General features: G+C 46.7%; 1 protein-coding gene and 1 long non-coding RNA gene across 2 annotated transcripts in view; one reads left to right on the top strand and one right to left on the bottom strand.

The window, feature by feature from the left end:
• LOC124528157 (class I histocompatibility antigen, Gogo-B*0103 alpha chain-like) overlaps nt 1–23,087 on the top strand; it is a 215,970-nt gene extending 192,883 nt beyond the window's left edge. Inside the window, exon 8 of the mRNA XM_047101567.1 lies at nt 23,026–23,087. Coding sequence (XP_046957523.1) covers nt 23,026–23,030 — 5 coding nt within the window. The 3' untranslated portion in view covers nt 23,031–23,087. The remainder of the gene's footprint in view (nt 1–23,025) is intronic.
• Nucleotides 16,278–17,538, bottom strand: LOC124528167 (uncharacterized). Its single transcript, XR_006966109.1, has 3 exons — nt 17,458–17,538; nt 16,949–17,041; nt 16,278–16,315 (listed from the first exon to the last, which is right to left on the bottom strand). It is a non-coding gene; the product is annotated as an uncharacterized LOC124528167 (long non-coding RNA).

The raw sequence follows: 23,087 nt of genomic DNA, 5'->3' as shown, positions 1-23,087 counted from the left end.
CCCCCTATCCTCACATTGGATAGTGACGCTGTGACAGTAATACGGCACTGACTTCGCAGAGTCACAAATGGTTTAAACTCCGTAACATGTGTAAATTCGTGTGTAAATCCCGTGCTCAGCCCGGGAGAGATGGGGACCCGAAAGCACAAGCAAACAGTCCTCTTCCAGCTCTGACTTTAAACTGTCCTCAGGGAACTCCAGCAGACATGCCCCACCCCCTCCCTCCCTAGAGGGTTAGAGGTTCAGTGAGTGATTGGTGTTGCCTGTGTGCATGCTGAGCCCTGGGGGCAGGTCAGCCAGGGCGTCCTCTCCTCCTGTCCCCACCATCCTCCTCACCTCTTTCCAGCAGGGTGGGGCCAGCAGGGTGAGGAGCACATTCTGGGGACCAGGGGGCTCCTGCAAGGACTGCAGGACAGCTGGACTGTGGGAATGGATGGCGCCCCTCTCTGCCCTCTTTGGGGGAGTGCTCTGCCCTCACTCTCCCTTCCTATGTGGGAGCCTGTCCAGACTATGCCACCCTAAGATGAAAGTTTCTTTTCCCCCCACAGACAGGAAGTGATTCCTTTCCTAACTGGTTCTGGCTAGTCCTGGTAACCCTGAGTCAGCCCTTGTTAGTCAGTTACTCAGGAATCCCCAGCCACCCTTCCCTCCATTGGGAGCTGTTGGGGGAACTTAGATTTTCATGAATCCTAACCAGACTTGTGCAGCCCTACAACACAGTGAGCGGGGGCCACCAAAGAAACCAACAAGGTCCTGGCTTCGTGAATTCAGAGAGAAGTACCGTTGTGCTGTGTTCCAAGTCTTGTGATCACATGGAGATGCCCATGTGGATGGGTCAGCAGGGTTCAAACACAGGGAAGGTGAGCACGAGAAAGTCAGGGGACTGCTGCTATTATGTTCCTGCGTGTGTGTATTCTTTCTGGTTCTAAACGTCCCCGCTAACAGTCCGGATTACAAACTCTGAATTCCCAGATCTCTTCAGTGTGAGTTGTCCCGCGTGTCCACCTTGTCATCTCCATTTATTTCTTATGTCAGATATTCAATGAGTCACAAAACTGCCAGCAAACTATATGTTAGACAAGGGTATTATTGAAAAACATTTGAGCACCAGTACAGTAATACAATGTACAAATAAAAAGATTTAAGTTATACTGTGTCTATGTTCTAAATAAACCATGTATTAGAAAACTGCTCACAAATGATGTAAGTTATAGTCTATTTTATTTCTTAAACTATTATAAAAAGTTAGTTGTTGAGATTTAAAAGTATTTTGGGGTGGCACCTGGGTGGCTCAGTCGGTTAAGTGTCTGACTTCAGCTCAGGTCATGGTCTCATCATGGTTAGAGGGTTCGAGCCCTGCATAGGGCTCTCTGCTGTCAGCAGGGACCCTGCTTGGGATTCTGTCTCTCCCTCTCTCCTACCTCTCTCTCTCTCTCTCTGTCTCAAAATAAGTAAATAACTAAAAAAAAAAGTATTTTGGACTGATTTTTTTTATACAGTTGTCATTAACAAAGTGATATGCCATTGTGAGCCCTGGTTGGACAAGCGAGCCTGTAAAAAGTTTTCAGTGTGTTCCCATTGAATTGTCTTTAATGTAACAGCACATAAACATTATGTTGCTCATGGTACTAGATTCTCTCTCACTTTAACTATTACATTAAATATTTTTTTCTATTGTAATACTGGCTGAAGTTGTTACATATTCAATATTGCTGTAGTTAACTGAGGCACAAATATCATTTGTTATAATGACATTTTTTATTGAGATTAATTTTATTCATTTAATAAATAAAATCTATATAGTTTGGTAAATAATCAGGGTAAATTAAATTAAACTTAAAACTTCTGTATGTGTTTATTTCTTTCAAATGACAAGTGAAATCACATATTATTAAATAATTGTCTTTCTCTTGATATGGGATTTTTCTTTCAAATGGTATGTCCTATTACTTTTTTTGAAACATAATATTATGTAGTTTTTCCCCTTTGATTCTGTTATTAATTTTGTAAGTTAATTACTTTTTCTTTTCTCAGATTAATCCAGCCTCTGTAATAAGTAACAAATCTCTCTGGTAAGGCTAAAGACAGTAGTGACCTCACTGTTCACAGACAAGTTATTAACGCCAACTCTCTGAAAAAAAGTTTATCTTCCAAACCTTTACCTACTCCAATTGCATGGATGCTTATAAAGTGACCCTAACAGGTTTGATACTATTTCCAGCTGCTGTTGCCATCTTAGTACTGCAGGAGCCCAGACCTGCCCAGTGTCCTGGTTTCCACCCAAATATTCAGAAATTATTTAATCTTCTTAGTGTTTATTTATTTACCTGTTGTTTTTATAGCTGACTTTGTGGAAGATAGATACCATCATTATACGTTTTATTTATGAATTCTCATACCCAAGATTACAATTTGTTATGCACATTCACTTAATTTAAAATGTTTGTGGCTCAGTTGGTTAAGTGTCTGACTTCAGCTCAAGTCATGATCTTGTGGTTCCTGAGTTCGAGCCCCCTGTGGGCTCTGTGCTGACAGCTCAGAATCTAGAGCTTGCTTTGGACTCAGTGTCTCTCTCTCTCTCTCTCTGCCCCTCCCCTGCTAGCACTCTGTCTCTCTCTCTCTGTCTTAAAATAAGTAAACGTTAAAATAATGCCAAAACAGGGGCCCCTGGGTGACTCAGTCATTTAAGCATCGGACTCTTGATTTCGGTCGTGTCGTGATCTCAGGGTCGTGGGATCGAGCCCCAATTCTGGCTCTGTGCTGAGCATGGAGCCTGCTTAAGATTCTCTCTCAAAATAAATACTTTTTAAAAAGTCAAAAAGCTACCAAAATTGTAATAGAGTCATTTTAAATAGTTTTTAAAATTTGAGTAGAGTTGACACATAATGTTACATTGGTTCCAGGTGTACAAGGTAACGTATGACAAGTTCACACATTGTGCTCTCTCCACCACAGGTGTAGCTGCCCCGACACATCCTGTTACAGTATCAGTGACTGTTCCTCATGCCGTGCCTTCTATTCAGTCACTTTTTTATTCCCTAACTGGAGCCTGTGTTCCCGCTCCCCCTCCCCCACTGTCCCAACCCCCACACCCTCCTTTCTGGCCACCAACTCAGATGTTCATTTACTGTATGATAATACGTGTGAATAAAAAGTGTCCTGAAGTAAATATTTAAAGTGATTTATTTGAATTCACCTTTCACTGCGTCATCCTGAAATCACTGAATACATGACTTATGCAGTACCAAGTTAGAATATCCAGAAATTTCTCTAAAACTTTGTGTGAGACCCTGAACTTTGTGGCCACACTGGCACCACGGGTACACGTGTAACCGTGTCACATCTTGTTTGAGCACCGATGACTACCTTTGATGCACTGGATTCTCAGATCAACAAAACCCTCCTTCTTACACGTCTTCAATTAGTATTTAAGTGATGAAAACACATTCTCATGACAGTTGAAACGACACTGATAATGATTTTTTGCTTGATTTCTAAGTTGTCCAAATACTTGTCTTATTCTGGCAGACACACGGTTTGCAGCCAGCAGCACAGTGACAGGGACCGCAGGGACATGTGCTGCTCACAGTCCGGTCACAGCCTTCGTTCACCATGCAAAATGCTCTGCTTCACTGCACAGTAGAGAGTGTGACTTCTGATGGCAGTTTTTCCATGTTGGTTGCTCTTATCAACCTGTAAAGACTATTATGCAAAGTTTTTCTATTTCAAAGACTTTACTGTGTGAAGTTCATTTATAATGTTCTTCACACTTTTCTTCCTGATTATTGCTAATTGTTCATTGCATTCTGAGCACTGGCAGCAAGCACTTAGCACGTTCACAATCACACAGCTTTGGAGCATGATTTGCACGTAATATTACATGGTTAGCAAGAGTAAGACATCAGTGAGTTCTGACAAAAATAACAGATCTTTTTTTAATATTAGAAATGTCAAACAGTGTTTTCTTTGAACTAAATCCTACACAGTCTGGAAGCCATTCCCAAGCGTTATAACGTTTGTACAGTATTAGATGCTCTGTGACACGGCAGGTTGCAATTCATTGCTGGTGTTATGTCTCCCTGTTCCCTCTCAGACCCAGAAGATTCATGATTAGTATATTTCAAACAATGTTAAAACGCACTGAAGCTTTGTCACATCATTCTGTTTATTCTTAGTATTGTGTTTACGTTCTTGAATCTGTATCTATTATTTCCACAACAATTGTGGCAGACTGACACTGAAAACAAAGGAAAAGTTGTGCAACATGAGGGTAATGATAAATTGAAGACTCTCCTAATCTCAGAGGGAAGAAATACAACCCAGGTCCTTGTCCAAACTGCCTTCGGATCACGTCTGCCGCGTCAGCTCTTCTAGCACACCCAGCCCCCGCCCCCCCCGCCGCCTGCCCTGCATATTTTGGACCTCCAGCCCCACCCCAGTCCCATGAGCCGGTTCCTTAAAATACACCCACCTCTCTCTCGATGCATATATGTTATTGTGTCTGTTTCTCTGAGCACCCTGACTAACACAGTACTGTGAGGGGCATGAAGGATAGGGACCTACAAAAAAGAAAACTCACCATTGTCATGGAAAGTACAGTGGCAGGTGGTGAACATGCAATCATGTGATGCGCACTGGCCATGGCTGCACGTGAGCAGGAGCTACTCACCTTCCATGGGGTGCAGCTGGAAGGGGGTGCGGCAAACTGTCCCTGAGGAAGTAACGTCAGCAGACACCAGAGAGAGGCCAGACCAAAGGTTGTTGCAGGGAGGTGGGGAGAGTGTGCCACATGAGGGAAGAAGGAGAGATCAAAGGTCCTGGGGTGGGATGGATGAGTTTGAGGACAGAACAAAAGCAGGGACTCTGGGACAAGAAGAGCTGAAGGCTGTGCCTTCTCTTGGGGCATCCCTCCCTCCACCTGTACCTCCTCCTTCACACTCATCACCTGGATCCTGGGTGACTTCCAGGGCCTTACAATTGTCACATAGCAGAGCTGGGAGGCCCTGGGCCTTCTAGCCTCATGGCTTAGTGCTAGAGATAAAGAAGCTGAGGCCACAGAGGGGAGTGGTTTCCCCCAGGAAACAGAGGGTGTGGTGGGGCCGGAATCCCCTGACTCTGGGGACAGTGCCTTTTCCACAGTGACAGGGAGGGTGATGTGAAGGAAGGGGACCTTGGTCAGGAGAGCAGCGGGACTCGCAGGGGTTGAGATGCTACAAGATCACCCAAGGGACCTGGGGAGGGTCCCATTCCAGGCTCCTCACACCTCACTCTGAGCCATGAGAACATTTCTAACTGTCCCCCACTCCTCCTGATGTCTCCACGTCTTCAAGCCCTGCTCAAGATCAGGTTCTTCATGGCACTTTTCAGATATGGAGGAAGGTTTCTTTTTAGTTCTCTAAATTATACCAGTGCACAATGGGTGTGAGATTTGAATATCACAATCACTTGTGTGAGGAGAGGGGGTCAGGGAAGAGTGTTATGTAATTGCCTTACTATTCTTTTATGTTGTGTGCCCTACTCTCTTATTACACAACACACAGGCACACATGCTCACAACCCTTCCCCACACATGGATAACTAGGTCTTCAGTAAGTACTGGAGCTTCCTCTGAACGCACTGGTTCCTGCTTCAGGAATGCACTGTGTTCAGTATTTCTCTTCAGCTGTGTCTCAGTCACCTCCAGGAGTCCCTGCACTTAGTGCCTTGGGCTCCATGGGTGACCAACCCTTCATCTGCCATGACAGTGAGAAGATGAAGACAAAGTCTTGAGTCCAGGGGTTGATGGAGGAGCCAAGGCATTTTGATGACAAGACCAAGCTCTTCACAGGCCAGAGGAAGAGTAACCACGTAAATCTGAGAAATGTGCAGCGATACTACAACCAAACCACGGAGCACATCTGAACAAAGAGCACCCACGAAAGCAGGCAGGTTGGTGCCGGGAAGAAAGCAGAAGGCGCCGTGCAGACGACATCAGCCCAACCCCCAGGGACGTGAGACCCTCTTGTCAGGAATGCCCCTAGTGGCAGCTGGGGCAGGCAGGTGTGCACAAGCTGTCACTGGAGAGTGAAGGTGGCTACAGTCTGGTCAGAGGGGCAGGGTCTTTGTATCATTGATTAATTAGCTAACTGACTAAGCCGACTCAGTGGGTCAGGGACACTTCTTTAGGTCACTGTAGGTTGGGCACCAGAAAGGATGACCTACTGTTTGACCTCATAGAGCTTATAATTAAGATGGGGAAGCAGCCATACTTCTGTGATCACGTTATTGAGCTTGTGAGGCACACTGAGAGATACTGAAGACAGGTACCTCCTTAGATGTCAAATGAAAAGTAGAGAAATGGTCACAGAGTCGATAGGCCAGACACCCCAGTGAGAAGGGAAAGTGTCATGAATGAGGTGGAACTTTGTGTAGAGTCTGATGTGTGTGTGTGTGTATGATTTGGGTTGATGGGAGAGGGGTGGAGTTCCAAGCAGGGAGAGGTTAGGGTGGGCAAGGTGTGGGGTGAAAGTGGACAGAGTGATTTCAGGGCATAGGTTATAGTTTAATAATTTCTAGTAAATGTCATGAGAACTTAGCATATGAAACACGGAAGAGATTTGCATGTGGATTCATGGCATAAATCAGCGAGAGGCTCAACTAAAGCTGAAGAGGGAGGCTGCTCAGATTTTACCACGAGATCCATACAGAAGCTTGAATTCAACAGTTTGCCAGATGGTTTGGTTACAGGCACCGAGAGTCCTGCCTTCTAAGGGCTCACAGCACAGGAGGAGAGAGACATTGTGCAGTGAAGTTTGGTACTGTGTGTAAGGAATGGACCAGGATCTTTTGTAAAGCTTTCTCAGGAAGTGGGAACAAATCTAAAAAGAGATGCTCCTATGATTCTCATCATGTAGGAAATGACAAACATTTTACGAGCTGTGTGCAGGAACTGTTGGAGGACCAACATATATCCTTCTTTTATATTACAAGATCATAGTCTACAGGGTGAATGTTCCCTGCAGAGCAGCCCAGTGGGGTGGTGCAGGGACAAGGGCTGGAGGGCCTCTGCCGGCATGCTCTGCCCTGACTGACACTGCCTAGTCCTGGAGAGGATTGGGCAGGCCCCCAGCCCTGCAGTTCACCATGACTGGGGGCTCCAGGAGGACACAGGACGGTGGGCGGTGGCAGGATGGCTAGGACAATGACAACCACCTGAGTTTTGACATGGACCTCTGCCATCTATGGTCGTCTCATCATTGCCTGCTATCCTGGCACAGATGGGAGGCCAGTAGGCATCATGATTTGTAGTAGATGCTTTAGAAGGCCTTGCCTTAGCCCTCCCTGTTTTGTCTACCACAGACCCTACCAGAACACACGTGACCCACCACCCTCTCTCTGACTGTAAGGTCACCCTGGGGTGTGGTGTGCCCTGGGCTTCTGCCCCGTACATCTCACCCTGGCCTAACAGTGTGCCAGGGAGCACCAGACCCAGGACAAGAAGCTTGTGGAGACCAGGCAGAAGAGGATGGAACCATCCAGAAGTGCTTGGCCACTGTGCTGTCTTCTTCAGAGGAGCACAGATTCACATGCCATGTGTAACATGAAGGACTGCGTAAGCCCATCACCATGAGACAGGATTAGGGAGAGGATGAGGAGTGGAGCCACATATCAGGGAAACAGGAGCCCTTCTAGAGACTTGCAGCAGAGTCCAGGCACAGAGACACCCCTCACCTTTCCTTTACTCCTCAGATCCATTTTCCCAGCCACTATGCTCATCGAGAGGGCATCTGCTGACCAGGTTCTCCTTGGAGCTCTCATCACTGGGGTTGTTTGAGCAGAGTTCTGATGCTGGAAGTAGAGTTGCTGGAGGTGTGCTCTAGAACAACAAGAACTCGGGTGGGGAAGAGGTCCAGGTTTCTTCCTTCTGATCTAGAACTTCCTAACCTCAGGGTCCTGTTCACTCTGAAGGTAATGTGGCAACATCCTTCTGTGTAGCAAAGCCTGGGGTGCGGGGTGGGGGGCACACCAGGGTGGGAGAGCAGTTAGAAGAAGGTGAGAGGCTGAAGACCTGCTGGACGCCCAGAGTCCCAATACCAGGCAGGCAGTGCACATGGCTGCCGCTGGATTCCAGGATCTCAATCTAAGGGCACATCTCCCACTCAGGAGAGCTCCAGGAGCAGGCATGCTGAGATCCAGAAAGTACCAGAGTCCCTAGGGAGTGGGATTCTTTCTAGTGAGACAAATATTCTCTGGTTTTTCTCCCTCAAGATACTAAAATTTTTAAAAAGATGAAGTGGGAGTCAGCCAGACCCCAGCTGAAATGGCAAATGTGAAGGGAGTGCATTATGTGATTGTGTGTCTGTCTCTCTGGGTGGGTTCACAATCCCATAGAAATGTGTATGGGTATTTGTGTATGGAGGTTTGTATAGATGTGTATAATTGAACATATATATGGGAGAGAGAGAGAGAGAGCACCCATTGCTCTGAAGATTCCTCAACTGTACCTCTACACTGGCCATTTCATGGTTGCCTCACCACCACCCCATGGGATATATGTGACAGAACAACTCTTCATCTGCAGGAAGTGAGAGGGGCTCAGGCTGATGAGTGACAGGGAGAACTGGTACTTGTCATGTAGGAGGAAGAAAACAGGAGCTACATTGGTGGGACTCTCTTCCTCCCCAGAGTTCTGGTTTAAGGGATTTGCATGAATTGAATCATTTCAACCTCATAATAGTCCCATGAGATAGGGAAAGCTATCAATTCCAATTTACAGGCAAAGAAATCAAGATCACTTAGAAGTTAAGTGACTCAGTTCACTGAACAATGATTCTAACAAAACAGACTCCTGAGCCCAAGAGCCCACTGTTTTTTGTTTTGTTTTGTTTTGTTTTGTTTTTCATTCCTGGAACTGTTCACCTGCTGCATTAAGAGTCACCTCATTCTGTGGCTCTGACAGCTTCTCCTCCTCCAGCACTGAGTCTTGTGAAGGGTATGCATTTCTCACAGTCCCTATAAGTAAGTCCATGGGGTTTGAAGTGACAGAAGAGTTGGTTCTACATTGGCTGATGGAGTTGGTTTGCTGCAGATGGTGGGAGAGAGGGTCACACCTAAGCTGTACGGAGTCCACGGTGTGTGCATCTGGGCTGTGAGGTGGGCTGCCCACAATGCTGAGGGGGAAAGACCAGCTATGGGGGGTGGGGGCAGAGTTTCTTCATCACTGTTCTATTCACAGCCCAAAAGCACAGCCCTGTGCAGGCCTGAGAGACACTGGGGTGGCCATTCATGTCCTTCTAATCCCTGCTGTCCCTGACTTCTCTGTTTCTAAGTGACTTCCTGGTGATACCTGCTCTCCAAGGTGAGAGGTGAGGCCAAGTCTAGCCTCACTCTCCTCAAGGTACTTCCTCCTATCCTGCCTTTCCTCACTCATGGGGCCTCCCAGATGCAGGGAGAGCAAAGAACTTGACATTCACGTTGTAAAGAGAAAACAGGATGTCTGTCTTCAAGAAATGGAAAGCCTGCCTTACGGGGAGGACTGAGAGTTCCCTTGCTGGTTGTGGGCTGGGGGCCTCAGTGTCTTGCTGGATGTAGACAGAAGGCTGAACTCAGTTTCTGGTCTTTCTAATGCAGCTTCTGGCCTCAGCAAAGCTTGTAATTTGAGCAGATAGTAGAAAACTGGCGAGGTGGTATATGATCCAACATCACCACTGCCACATTTCATTGGTTAGAGGATTTTCCAGGTCCCACCCACACTCAGTGGGAGGAGACTCCTCAAGGCCAGTGGACCAAGAGGTGGAGCCCATTGAGCTTTATTATAGAATCTGTGTGTATGAGGGTGTTCCAGTTGACAGATGACAGGAATGGAGGGTAGCACATTCTCTATACAGAGTGGATTCATACACAGGTGCACAATCACTGAACAAGATGATCATAACTCTGAGTGCCTTGTTGGAGAAGAGAACTGCACAGCTGAGCTGTGTTATCAAAGCAGAGTCCGAGATACAAGATTCACATTACCATTTGGAAAGGTCTGTCTCACCTTTGTCGAGCCTGAGAGGTCATCCTCTCTGAACATTTCCCCCTTGACTTGTCAGACCTTCCAAACCTCTAGGAAAGCACCATCACTAAACTGAACTTTTTCTTTTTGCTTTCCTGTGTCATGCTCCCAGGCAAATCCTGGTCTCCCACTATTTCTTCCAGTTTGCCACATACAGGATCCCACAAAGTCACTTCTTGTGATTCCACTTTGTTGGTTTCTTTCCCTTCATCCATTCTCTTTCTTGGTGGTATTTTTTGTATTGATGAGTCAGTTACACAAGAAAGTTAGTATTCTCTACCTAAACCTTTTCACTAATTTTTGGACAAAATGGGCAGATTCTCTTTCCAAGTCTCAGTTCATTCCCACACCGGGACAAGACACAGAGGTAGGGTTCCTGGAAAGTCAGGGATTGGCACAGAAGCTCATTAGAAGGAGACATTTATGTCACAAGGTATGTACCTGCATCTTCTTTTTGTCCCTAGCATGTGGCACAACACCTGGCCCACATTAGGCACCAAAAAGCTTCTGTCTGGAGGGTATGTCCCAGAACTCATTATAATAGTTGCATTTACCAGGTCATTCACCCCACTGTGAATTTTTATTTCTGTAACTCAGCCTAGTGGAGAGCTGACCATCTATTACTGCCTAATATCTGTCTGCTAAATGAGGTACGCTTTCTTGGTAATTCAAAATTCATGTCACCTGACTGAGACATGCACAAGATTTAAAAACTTTATATAACATAAAGGAGTACAGAGTGAACAGTAAATTTCCTCCTCCATCCTATCCACTTTTAAAAATTTAAGTAGAGCAAAAATCATCCTTATTCCATAGTGATAGAGTTTCATGGGAGCACAGGGTCACTCATATTAAAAACAGATCCATTCACCAGCTTCCCTTGAGACTGTGTTTGTCTGTGTGACTACATTCCGGCCATCGTGGTGAAGCAAAATGAAGTAGTAGGTGTTGCCCTTAAAGGAAGGAAACTTCCTCTTTTCCTGCTTTCTCTACACTGCACATGGACCATGGACATGGTCTTAGGTACTCTGGCTCATGCTACTAAGGGCAACTTCCCAGGTCACAGGAATCTGCATGCCTGGACAGCCTTGTGGGGCAGAGATACACTCACAGCCCTGGATGGCTTGACTCACTCTTGGGAGACACATAGAAGCTGTGTCCCGTTCATCCTACTGGGAGCTGGATTTCTGCTGCACATGACTGAACAAATACATACAGAGGGAGGAGGACTTCCAAGAGTGGGTGGCCATGGTGGTCTGTTCTGGAGATGAGCAGAAATAAATAAACAGGGTGTACCAGTGTGGGCTCCTTCGGACAGTGTCCTGGGTTGGAGGAAGGGAGATCTGGGCCACAGGGGCATCACAGGGAGACTAGAGACTATTCTCCTCCTCATTTTGTGGCCATGGGGCTGCCCTGGGGGAGTGTTTGGCTCCCCAGATGTTACCTTTGGGAGGCTTTGTTTCTTCCCTGCTCTTCCTGTCCTGTTTACAGAGTTCACCTGTCCTTCCAGCCACAGTGACCATCACTGCTGGTGACCTTTTTCCTCCTCCTCATGTCATCTGATGGCAGTGGCTGTGGAGGTTGAGGTCTATAGAAGAACCCTTCAGGAGGGAAAGGAATGCAGGGTCATTTGTCATTGGGTTCCATCAGAAACCCCTACTTCCCCAGCCTGGCTTGACGGCCCACCTGGGCACACTTGACTCCAGATTCCTCATGTCTTGTGCCTGGTGATCCCAGATATACTTTGTATGACTTCACCCTATTCTATTTGTTACCAGCAAGTCACTATAACCAGCTTCTGTTCCCACAGTGGCTGTCACTCAAGGGCATGAATACAAGAGGATGGGCACTTTGGAGTCATCTTAGAGTCTGGCTACAACAGGGTGACTTTGGGAAACACCTGAATGCATGGCCTCTCACAGGGCTATGGCCAGGAATGCAGACTGGTATAAATGAACATGTACAAGGGTGCTAGTGTTCACTCCCCGGGAATCCAGATAAAAATCATGATGCCAACATTGTTGCAGCCGGACACGGCCTAAGGTTCCACCAGTTAAGTAACCACATAGCAGACTCTGACTCAGGATGTGGAGACAGGGAAGCTGGGACAGTGCTGTTGCATTTGGCACAGGCGATGTGCTCCTTCCAGGAGCAGCAGCGACAGCAGTCCTCATCTCATGGTCTAGTGGTGTGGACAGTGGCATCTGTTACCAGCACCATGGACAGTGGTTCCTATTTGGGCCTTGACCTAGGGTGGGACTATGTATTCTCCTCCTGGCCCTTGGCCTCAGGGTGTTCTGTGACTTTCGCTGAAATAAATGATGCATAATACTCTAAATATATATATGACACATATTTTCTTATAAATATATATACTCATAATATACAAACATAATTTGTTTTATACTTCACATATTTATCTTAAAAGACATTTTAGTATGTATTACGTATAATTTATATTTTATATTACGTATTTAAATTTTATATTTATATTTCTCCCTGACTATATGTATATACATATATATATATATATATTTCCTTATAAATATACATTGTTTCAGTTAAAACAACTGGACTCTGTTGTTTAAAACAAAGAGTGAGGATCTGTGAAGGAATACTTGTAGAGAGCAAGGATTCAGTACTTTTTTCCACTTTCATGGAGATAAAATTGATATACAACATTTTATAAGTTTAAGGGCACAACCTTGTGATTGGATACATTGTATACTGCAAATGATTACCACCATAGAGTCAGCTACACCTGCATATGTCTCAGTAACCTGCGTTTGTGTGTGTGTGTGTGGGTGGGTGGGTGGGTGGGTGTTGCAAACATTTAAGATCTTCCTCTTAGTATCTCAGTTTTATGTTGAGCCTATAACCACTTCCTCTATCTGCCACCCGATGTGTCCCATGGGAGAGAAACTGTGTTTCTCCCAGCATATCTTGCATTTTTCTTCCAAAAAAAAAAAAACCCCATTTAAATGTGAATGTAAGACTCCTTCCCACAATGAGGGTTCTCATCAATGACTTCAGTGGTCCTAGTGGAACCCCAGGGTGGCTTGTGGCTTTGTTACAAAATACCCAGGCATCTCCCCTGGCCCATAATCTTAAGAGTGTGTGTATGTGTGTTGGGGCACCTGGGTGGCTCAGTTGGTTAAGCGTCTGACTTTGGCTCAGGTCATGATCTTACCGTTCATGAATTCAAGCCCCACATCAGGCTCTATGCTGACAGCTCAGAGCCTGGAGCCAGCTTCAGATTCTGTTTCTCCCTCTCTCTCTGCCCCTCCCCTGCTCACACTCTTTCTCTCTCTCTCTCTCTCTCTCTCTCACAAGTAAATAAACATTAAAAAAAAGAGTGGGTTGCGTGTGTGTGTGTCAGGGAGAGGGGAGGGCAGGAAACACTACTTAATAAGCCTCACAGGAGAGGCGGAGGCACAGACATGTGGGAATTCTGCTTTATGTGCTTGGTGCTCAGTGTGTGATCTGAAGACCAGAAGCAGCACCAACCTTGTTATAAACCCAGAATCTCATGCTCTATTGCAGACTGTCTAGCTCTTCCTAAGTCCAGGAAATTCCAGTGGACACGGAAGGCTGGGTCTCCCTGGAGTGTGTGCCTTCTAGGTGCAGAACCAGAACTGTTCAGTATGTGCGTGTGCTCTGATCAGCTTGCTTAGCACTGAGGAGTCCAGGGTTTGGTCCTGTTCCTCTCTCTTCTATGGCCATCATCCCCTTAGTGACCTCATCTGTACTGAAGGCTCTAAACATCATTTATATGGTGTCATCTCCCACATCTATTTCTTCAACCTATTTCTCCCACCCTGCACTCTATATCCAGCTGCCAACTTCACTTTCATTTCTACTAGACACCTCTGATTCCACATTCCTAAATTGGGTGCCTGTGGTGCCGCTTCCCCAAATGTCCTACTCCCAGAGTCTTCCTGGTTTCCACGGAAGGCACTCCACATTTCTACTTGCAGTTTGAAATATCGGATGCCCTCCTTCTCATACTCCAGAATTAATGCATTAGGAAATGCTGCAAAGTCCATCTTTAAATATATCCAGAACACAATCACTTCCTATTTCTCTCCCTCCTCACACCCCAGAGCTCCAGCCAACATCCCCCTCCTGGACACTGCACTAGTTTCCCTCAGTTTCCCTACTGGTTTCTCGCCCTGCACCTCTTGATTCTGCACAGCAGCAAACAGATGCTTCAAAAGAGAAGTAGTACCAGGTGGACCATCTGATCTAAACCATCTGGTGGCTCCACATCTCAGAGAAAACTGAAAACCCTTCTAATCCTAAGGTCTAGACATCTGACCGCATTTCACATGCTCTCTGCTCCAGCCACAGTGGCCTCTCACCCTTCCTTGAACACAGGACACGCTCCTGCCCTAGTGCATGTGCCTGGAGGTTCCCCTGCCTGGAAAGAACTCCCTGAGACATGCTCGTCAACAATTCCTTGTGTCCTGCACATCTCTCAGAGGTCACCTTCCCAGTGAGGCTCCCTCTGATGGTAAAGTAGCCACCTTCCCTGGCCCAACACAGGTAACTCTGGGTCAGCTTCCTTCAAAGTCCTTCCCAACTTCTAACACACACACACACTTCCCTTATTTACTAGCACATATTCTGTCCCTTACTACCAGAACATATCCCCATGGGGCCGGAAAATTCTGCCTGTTTTTACATCACTGAAGTGTCCTAGATGCTACAATAGTGTTCCTGTGTCTGACACTCAATTATCAGTTGGATAAACGATCAGCATAGAGCACCTGTCCCTTCCAGATCAGTCACAGGCCACACCTGTTCATGGCAGCCACCACTTTTCTCACCAGTGCTGGTCTCCCCCCTACACCTCACCTCCTCCATCCCACACCGTCCCTCCTGCACAGCACAGGACACAATGACAGTTCTCCTTCACAAAAGGTGTACCTAGGCCCAAGGGTCATATATTGAAGACAAATGTGAATGAAGATTAGACACTGCTTTCCCTCTAGGAATAAGGGTTGGAACAAGGACCAGGAGCTCTAGAGCTAAGGGCAGGGGGTCAGCAGGTGAGCAGAGAAGACAAAAACTAACTGAAATTTAATAAGGATGAGAAACTATCAGATCTTGTCTCTCATTCCAGAAGCTGCTTTTTTTCAGAATCTGCTTTTTTTTTTTTATATGAAATTTATTGTCAAATTGGTTTCCATATAACACCCAGTGCTCATCCCAACAGGTGCCCTCCTCGAAACTCCTCACCCACCCTCCCCTCTCTCCCACCCCCCATCAACCCTCAGTTTGTTCTCAGTTTTTAAGAGTTTCTTATGCTTTGGCTCCCTCCCTCTCTAGCCTTTTTTTTTTCCTTCCCCTCCCCCATGGTCTTCTGTTAAGTTTCTCAGAATCCACATAAGAGTGAAAACATATGGTATCTTTCTCTGTATGACTTACTTCACTTAGCATAACACTCTCCAGTTCCATCCACGTTGCTACAAAAGGCCATATTTCATTCTTTCTCATTGCCACATAGTACTCCATTGTGTATATAAACCACAATTTCTTTATCTATTCATCAGTTGATGGACATTTAGGCTCTTTCCATAATTTGGCTATTGTTGAAAGTGCTGCTATAAACATTAGGGTACAAGTGCCCCTATGCATCAGCACTCCTGTATCCCTTGGGTAAATTCCTAGCAGTGCTATTGCTGGGTCATAGGGTAGGTCTATTTTTAATTTTTTGAGGAACCTCCAAACTGTTTTCCAGAGTGGCTGCACTAATTTGCATTCCCACCAACAGTGCAAGAGGAGTCCTGTTTCTCCACATCCTCTCCAGCATCGATAGTCTTCTGATTTGTTCATTTTGGCCACTCTGACTGGCGTGAGGTGATATCTGAGTGTGGTTTTGATTGTATTTCCCTGATGAGGAGCGACGTTGAGTATCTTTTCATGTGCCTGTTGGCCATCTGGATGTCTTTTTTAGAGAAGTGTCTATTCATGTTTTTTGCCCATTTCTTCACCAGATTATTTGTTTTTCGGGTGTGGAGTTTGGTGAGCTCTTTATAGATTTTGGATACTAGCCTTTCGTCCGATATGTCATTTGCAAATATCTTTTCCCATTCCATTGGTTGCCTTTTAGTTTGGTTGATTGTTTCCTTTGCAGTGCAGAAGCTTTTTATCTTCATGAGGTCCCAATAGTTCATTTTTGCTTTTAATTCCCTTGCCTTTGGGGCTGTGTCAAGATACAGAATCTGCTTTTTTAAAAAGATGGGGAAAAGATGGAAAGAATGATCCAGAACAGCGCTAGAAAGAGGAGAAGGGATGGATGAGTCTGAAAATTCATCCTGCAAATCCACAGAGACTCCTGTGTGCTGGGGCTCACTGGGCCTGTGGGGACAACGAAAGGCCCAGGGACCCCTGAGGCTGCCCCAGACTGGGGGACACAGGAGAAAAATGGGACCATCATCCTACAAGAATAAGGACAAGCCTAAGTCTCCATAGAAACATAGAAACAAACTGAAACAAGCAAAACTTAGGGGCTGAGTCCTGACCCAGGCTTGAACCTAAGCTGTCCTGGTCACAGGAAGGCCTTGCTGCACAAGGTCCTGGACACAGGAGAGATCAGAGTCCCTATGATTCAGAGCCTGATGGGACAGGGTTCCACTGAAGGGACAAGGACAAGGGAGCAGCACTGATGATGCAGCTGAGGAGTGACCATATTAAAGCCCAGGATGCACTGAGCACCTACTGGGCACAATCCCAACCATGCTGGCTCCTCACAGCCTCTCCTGTCCCCAAGCCCCAGAGGAAGTAAGGCAAACATGCTGACTCTGGACGGTTCTCAGGGCTTCTATTGATTTACTCTCTCAAACTTAAGGAGTCTTCTTTTTTAATTAATCCGTCAACCCCACAAGGCAAGCACAGAAGAAAACATACCTGCATCTAATGTTTTACCTTCAACGAGGGAGTAAGAGCTGCAGCTCCGTGGGACACGAGGCACAGACAGGGACAGAGAGGCCTGTGCCCCCTCTGCGGGAACAGGAGAGCACATGAGGGAGAAGACAGGGCAGTGTGGGGCAGGGGTACGACGGATCTGGGCTCCCAGCGGTCGGGCCTGGACAGGGCCGGGAGGAAAGACCTCAGAGAGTGGAAGCCTGAGGCTACGGACCCCGTCAGACCTTCCTCCCGCCCAGGGTCCAGGTCCCAGGTGGAAGGGACCTAGAGAGCAGGGGGAGGTGTACCCTAGTCAGGGAGAGCAGGGCGGAGTCGGGGAAGGACAAGGGGCGGGGCCTGGGGCAGGTGCAGGTCTGGGGCGGGGAGAGCGGACAGATACTTTCCCCAAGTGGGGGCGTAGTCAAGCCCATCTTCCTGGGATCCCGTGTCCCCCTGGGCTGTCCGTTTGCTCTTGACCCGCAGAGGCACGCTCCTCCCAACTCCTCACTCACCCGCCCAGGTCTGGGTCACGGCCAGGGCCAGGACAGCAGCCGGGAGAGGGTGCGAAGACCCATGCATGACCCAGACACTGCGGGTCTGAGGCATAGAGGAGTCCTTGGTGGTGTTGTAAGGACTTTATAACCCAGAACCACGGTGCCGCTGATTGGCTTCTTCAGAAACCCGAAACCCAATGGAAGTGCGAAGAGATGTCGCGTCATCAGTATCCAGACAGGAGGACGTTACCCAGGCTGTGAGAGCAAGTAAAACCAGGGGAGACTAGGACTCCCAACCCTGGGCTTCCCTGAGTCAGACACCGCCCTTGTGAGGGGACACGGAGAGCCAGGCCCTCCCCGGGGTTCTGAGACTTTGCCCTGACCCCTCTCCTCCTGCACGGTGGTCAGGTGACGTTGTCATCCTGTCTTCCTGAGTCCTGACCCAGGAGCTGTCTGAGGAAACCAGGGAGAGACCCACAGGCTGGGCTCAGCCCCCTTTTGCTCCATAGTCCTTCGCAGAATATTCACTGAACTGGACTTTTACCTCCCACCCCTCAACTCTCTCCCTCTGGACTCTTCTAGAAGGAAACTCACCTCCAAGGCACTCAATAACAGAGAGCGAGCTAGCCCTGGTAACAGAGAGGGAGGGACAGGGGTTTTGTCTTTACACCTGGAGAAGCTGTGCCTGATGCACCGGCCAGAGATTCCCACTGAGGCCAATTTCCTTCTTGTTGATTAACTCTACTGGTCGCACAATGTTGGTAACCCCGGAACATCAGGAATCTAATCTGTAAAAGTGAGTTTGGCTCCTGCCGACAGAAATGTGACCATCCAGCACAGCAGTCAGACTCACAAGGCTCCTATGTTTTCCCAAACAATATATCAGTGACTCCTGTGTTTTAACATGACTTTCATTCCATAGCCCCAAGATTCTCTGTGTGAGCCCTGGACATTTCCTCAGTCCATGGATGCACAATTGTTATGTATATTTCCGCTGGAAGAGTGGACAAGCCTTAATCGCCTCCAAGTTGCAAGTGTTCGGTGCAAACGACCTTCACCAGCATCCATGCATTTCCTGTGTTTGAACTAATACCTAAGTTATGTGCATATTATTGGGGCACTTGGTATTATTTTCTTTACCCTGATTATCATAAGGAGGCAATGGGTTTGCAGGCAGCCCCAGAGCATAGTAAATAGTAGATGCAAAGAATATCTTGCTATGCCCTGTAGATACTTATTAAAACTCTGTGGAACAACATATTTAAATCTGAGAATTCCACTGCTTAGAATTCCTTACTTCTCTTTTTTCTCACCTTGTGTCTGCAGCCCATCCCTCCGTCTCTCTCATGCCTCAGGCCCTCTCCTCCCCTTAGTCTCCACCACCCTCTCCCTGCTGGATTGTGGCCCTGGTGCCCCGCATCACCTGCCACCTGGGACTCTTCTCCCCACAGGGTCAGCAATCCTGCTAATGTGAGTCAGGTCACATCATGTGTTCACTGAAAATGCTCCAGTGGCTCCGTCTCACTCTAGGGAAGCCTCTAGAATGTAAGGCTCATGAGCACAGGGGCTTTGAGCTTATTTGGTGACACCTGTATCCCCAGGATAGAAAGCCTAGTAGGCTCTAAATTAATTGTTGTTGAATGCATGAATGAAATATGACTGTATTAGAACTTCATTGCATCACATAAAAACCACTAAATGGAATACACCGAAAAGTCAGGAAAGGTTTGGTTTCATGCAACTAGTGTGCATGCTAGTTCACATTCATTTCAGCGGAAAAAGTGCAATGAGCTGATCTGCTGCATAGTGAGCTTGTATATTCATTTTCTATTACTGCAGAGCCACAACTTAGTGGCTCTAAAGGACACTCATGAATTTTTTAAAAGTGTATTTATTTTGAGAGTGTGGGAGGGGCAGAGAGAAAGGGAGAGAAAATCCCAAGCAGGCTCTGCATTATGAATGCAGAGCCTGTAGAGGGGCTCAAACTCACAAGCTGTTGAGGTTATGACCTGAGCTGAAATCAAGAGTCAGACGCTTAACTGACTGAGCCACCCAGGTGCCCCAACACACATTCATTTCCCTACAGTTTTTTAGTCAGAAATCTAGACATGATGTAGATGGCTTCTCTGTTGATGATTTCACAAAGCTGTGTTGTCATCTTTCGGTGGATTGCTCCTTCAAGTTCATACAGAGCTGGAGGCAGAATTCTGTTTCTTACACTTATAAGGCTGAAGTCCCCATTTCCTTGCCAGCTGGAATGGTCCCTAGTGCCCACAAGCATTGTTGGCCATTGTGCCTCTCCATTTTCAGCGCCAACAATAGAAACCCATTCACATTGAATCCCTCTCACACCTCGAATCCTTTTGCTCAGGAAGAACCAAGTCCTTTTAAAAACTCACCTGATTAGGGCCGTCCAACCTAAAGTAATCTCTCTTACTTAAGGTCAACTGATACGAGACCTTGCTTGTATCTTCAAGGTCCCTGCCCAGCAGCACCTACATTAGTGTTTGATTGAATAGCTGAGGGAAAGCTGAGTAACCAGGAGCTACTTATTGGAGGCTCTTCATGCAATATGCCTGTCATGGCACTCCCACTACTGGTATGTATCTCTTCAGGGCCCTATCATCCCCAGTGATATTAGGCAGCCAATTCTCAGACAACCTTTCCTGCTGTGATCCCTGCCCAGTAGAGGAAAATACCCACAAATGTATTTGTGCAATCCCCGGGGGAGGATGGGTGTTAAATGAAGCGTGTGTGTTCACTCTTAACATTTGTGGCACAGGATGCACTCACACCAGGTGTCAGCTGGGTCATATGCCTTTGGAGAGAGAGTTCTGGGGACCAGCTTGTGCCTCCGCCACAAGGACCCCTTTTATATTTTCTGGCAGGAGTTTTAGGAAAGTTGTCATCTTAGTCCTATAACCCAGTGTGCACATCTACACTGTAGACTACCATATAGACATTGAGATGCTATTTCCAAATCAGAAATGATTTTTGTTTAACTGAGTTTTGAATTTTATAAATAAGGTGCCCAAAAAGTGTGTTTCTACTTTTCGGTTTTCCCTGTATCACCATCAAGGGGTTAGAGGATGAGGTGCACAGGGACACAGACACCTCAGCAATGGCACCGGCTCCTGAGCTCTCCTCTCCTGCAATCACGCCTCACCCCTGAGGCTGACCCCTGTGGAGTCCATGGCTGGTCGGAAGCTTCTTCCTCTCCCCACTGACGCCCAGGCTTCTGCTCAGACATGTCTACCTGACTTACAGTCCAGACCCCACTCAGGCTTCTCAGTCAGAATCCACCTGAGAGCAGAACAGTGGGGTGGGGGAGGGGGGGTCCCCTTACCTTCCACGCCCCGTGCAGCCACAGGACTAAGGAGAGAAGACTTAGCTGCCTTTCTCCTCCTCAACCCGGCCCTCCCTAGGGTCTCATTCAGCTCCAGCACCTGGACAGGGACCCAGACACCAGGGGGCGCCCTCATCCCAGATGATGTTCAGTGTGTGAGGTTCTTGTAAAAGTTACACTGATACAACCTGTGTCCACCCATAGACATATGGATAAGGAAGATGTGTGGTATATACACACATATACAAATACACACGACAGACTATTATGCAGCCACAAAAAGGATGAGATCTTGCCACTTGTGACAACATGGATGGACAAACAAGGCAGTGTGTCTGCTAAGACTGAGAAAGACAAGGACCGTATGATCTCATTCATATGTGGAATTTACAAAACAAAACAAATGAATAAAGAAGCAAACAGCAGACTCTGACCTATAAATACAGAGAATAAACTGATGATTGCCAGAGGGAAGGGGGTTGGGAGGATGAGCACCCGGATGAGGGGAGTGGGAACACAGGCTCCACCTCTGGAAGGAAAAGGTCATAGGAATAAAAGGTACAGCACAGGGAATATCGTCAGTGACAGTGTAACATCATTATGTGGTGACAGACGGTATCTACACTGTGGTGAGCTGGGCATGGTATAGACACAAAGTGAGTCACTGTGTTGTACACCTGAAACTAATGTAATCTTGCGTCGAATATATTCAAATTTAAATTTTTTTCAAAGAAATTAATTAGAAAGAATAAACTGTAAAAATACCAATTTTCAGGGGCGCCTGGGTGGCGCAGTCGGTTAAGCGTCCGACTTCAGCCAGGTCACGATCTCGCGGTCCGTGAGTTCGAGCCCCGCGTCAGGCTCTGGGCTGATGGCTCAGAGCCTGGAGCCTGTTTCCGATTCTGTGTCTCCCTCTCTCTCTGCCCCTCCCCCATTCATGCTCTGTCTCTCTCTGTCCCAAAAATAAATAAACGTTGAAAAATTAAAAAAAAAATACCAATTTTCTTAATAGGTCATGGATATTGTGGTAGTTTTGCCATTCTTTGAAAAATTTCCCTCAATTGGATAAATTTTTTCTTAAGTATATTTTTTAAGTTTGTTTATTCACTTTGAGAGAGAAGGAGAGAGTGAGCATGAATGGTGGAGGCGCAGAGAGAGAGGGAGAGAGAATCCACACTGTCAGCACAGAGCCTGACACGGGGCTCCATCTCACAAACCATGAGATCAGGAGTCTGACCCTTAACCGGCTGAGCCACCCAGGCTCCCCAAAACACCGATTCTATAATTATTATTGATAGGTTGTAGGTGTTTTAAAATATGCAATTGAAGACAGAAGAAACAGCAGCCCCCACATCGGGAACTGTTCTGACACTGACAGCTGGGCCTCAGTGTGGTCAGAAGCTGACTGATGCCACCACTGGGCCATATTATTCCTGTGGGACATGAGCCAGTCATCTCACGGAACATAAACAGCACACAAGGACACTCGGAAACCATGACATTACTTTATCTAATTAGAGACAAAAACAAGGCGCTGTACGACCCACAAAACACCAAACACCTCCCTGTGCTGGTTACTGAGCAATCACTGCTTTTTACCATTTCTTTGCTTATATCAAGTTTTTATTTAAATTCCAGTTGGTTAACATACAGTTTAATATTAGTTTCAAGAGTAGAATTGAGTGATTCATCGCTTACATACAACACCCAGTGCTCATCACAACAAGTGCCCTCCTTAAGAACCCATCACCCATGTAACTCAACCCATTTAACCTGTGACCCTCCCAGAAGCTTGACAGTTTCTCAGTACTGACCATCTTTTCTGTTGGGATTTGGGATATTAAAAGAAATGACTTTGTTTTGATTTTTTAACATTTATTCATTTTTGAGAGAAAGAGAGAGACAGAGTGCAAGCATACTTATTGCACTTAAGTATGGAGGAGGTGAGCCCTGAAACCCTGGGACAGTGTAGACAGGACCCCATGGGGAGCTCACCCCCCACCATAGCTCCTCCTTTAGTCTCAACTCCTGTGGCTCTGATCACGTTTGTTTGTTCTGCCCCAGGCGATTATAGTACCCAGGGCTCTGATTCAACTCTAATGGCTCCTAAAGGTAAGACTCTGGGGGGTGAAGTGGGGAGGAGTGGGGGCACTAGGGACACTTTTATATGCGGGGGGCTGTTGAGTGTGTGGCACTTATGTGACTGACCTAAATGTGTTCATGATGATTTTTTTTCACAGTGTGAGACCCGCTGCCTGTGGTGCACTGAGCGATGCAGGATCTGTTCACACCCCCACTTAGT

The sequence above is a fragment of the Lynx rufus genome, unplaced genomic scaffold (assembly GCF_022079265.1).
Source record: "Lynx rufus isolate CCGP_SWC_20201006 ecotype Redwood Valley unplaced genomic scaffold, mLynRuf1.p SCAF_6, whole genome shotgun sequence".
Lineage (NCBI taxonomy): Eukaryota > Metazoa > Chordata > Mammalia > Carnivora > Felidae > Lynx > Lynx rufus.
The sequence above is the reverse complement of the archived record's forward strand: the minus strand, read 5'-3'. Positions and strand labels throughout refer to the sequence as shown.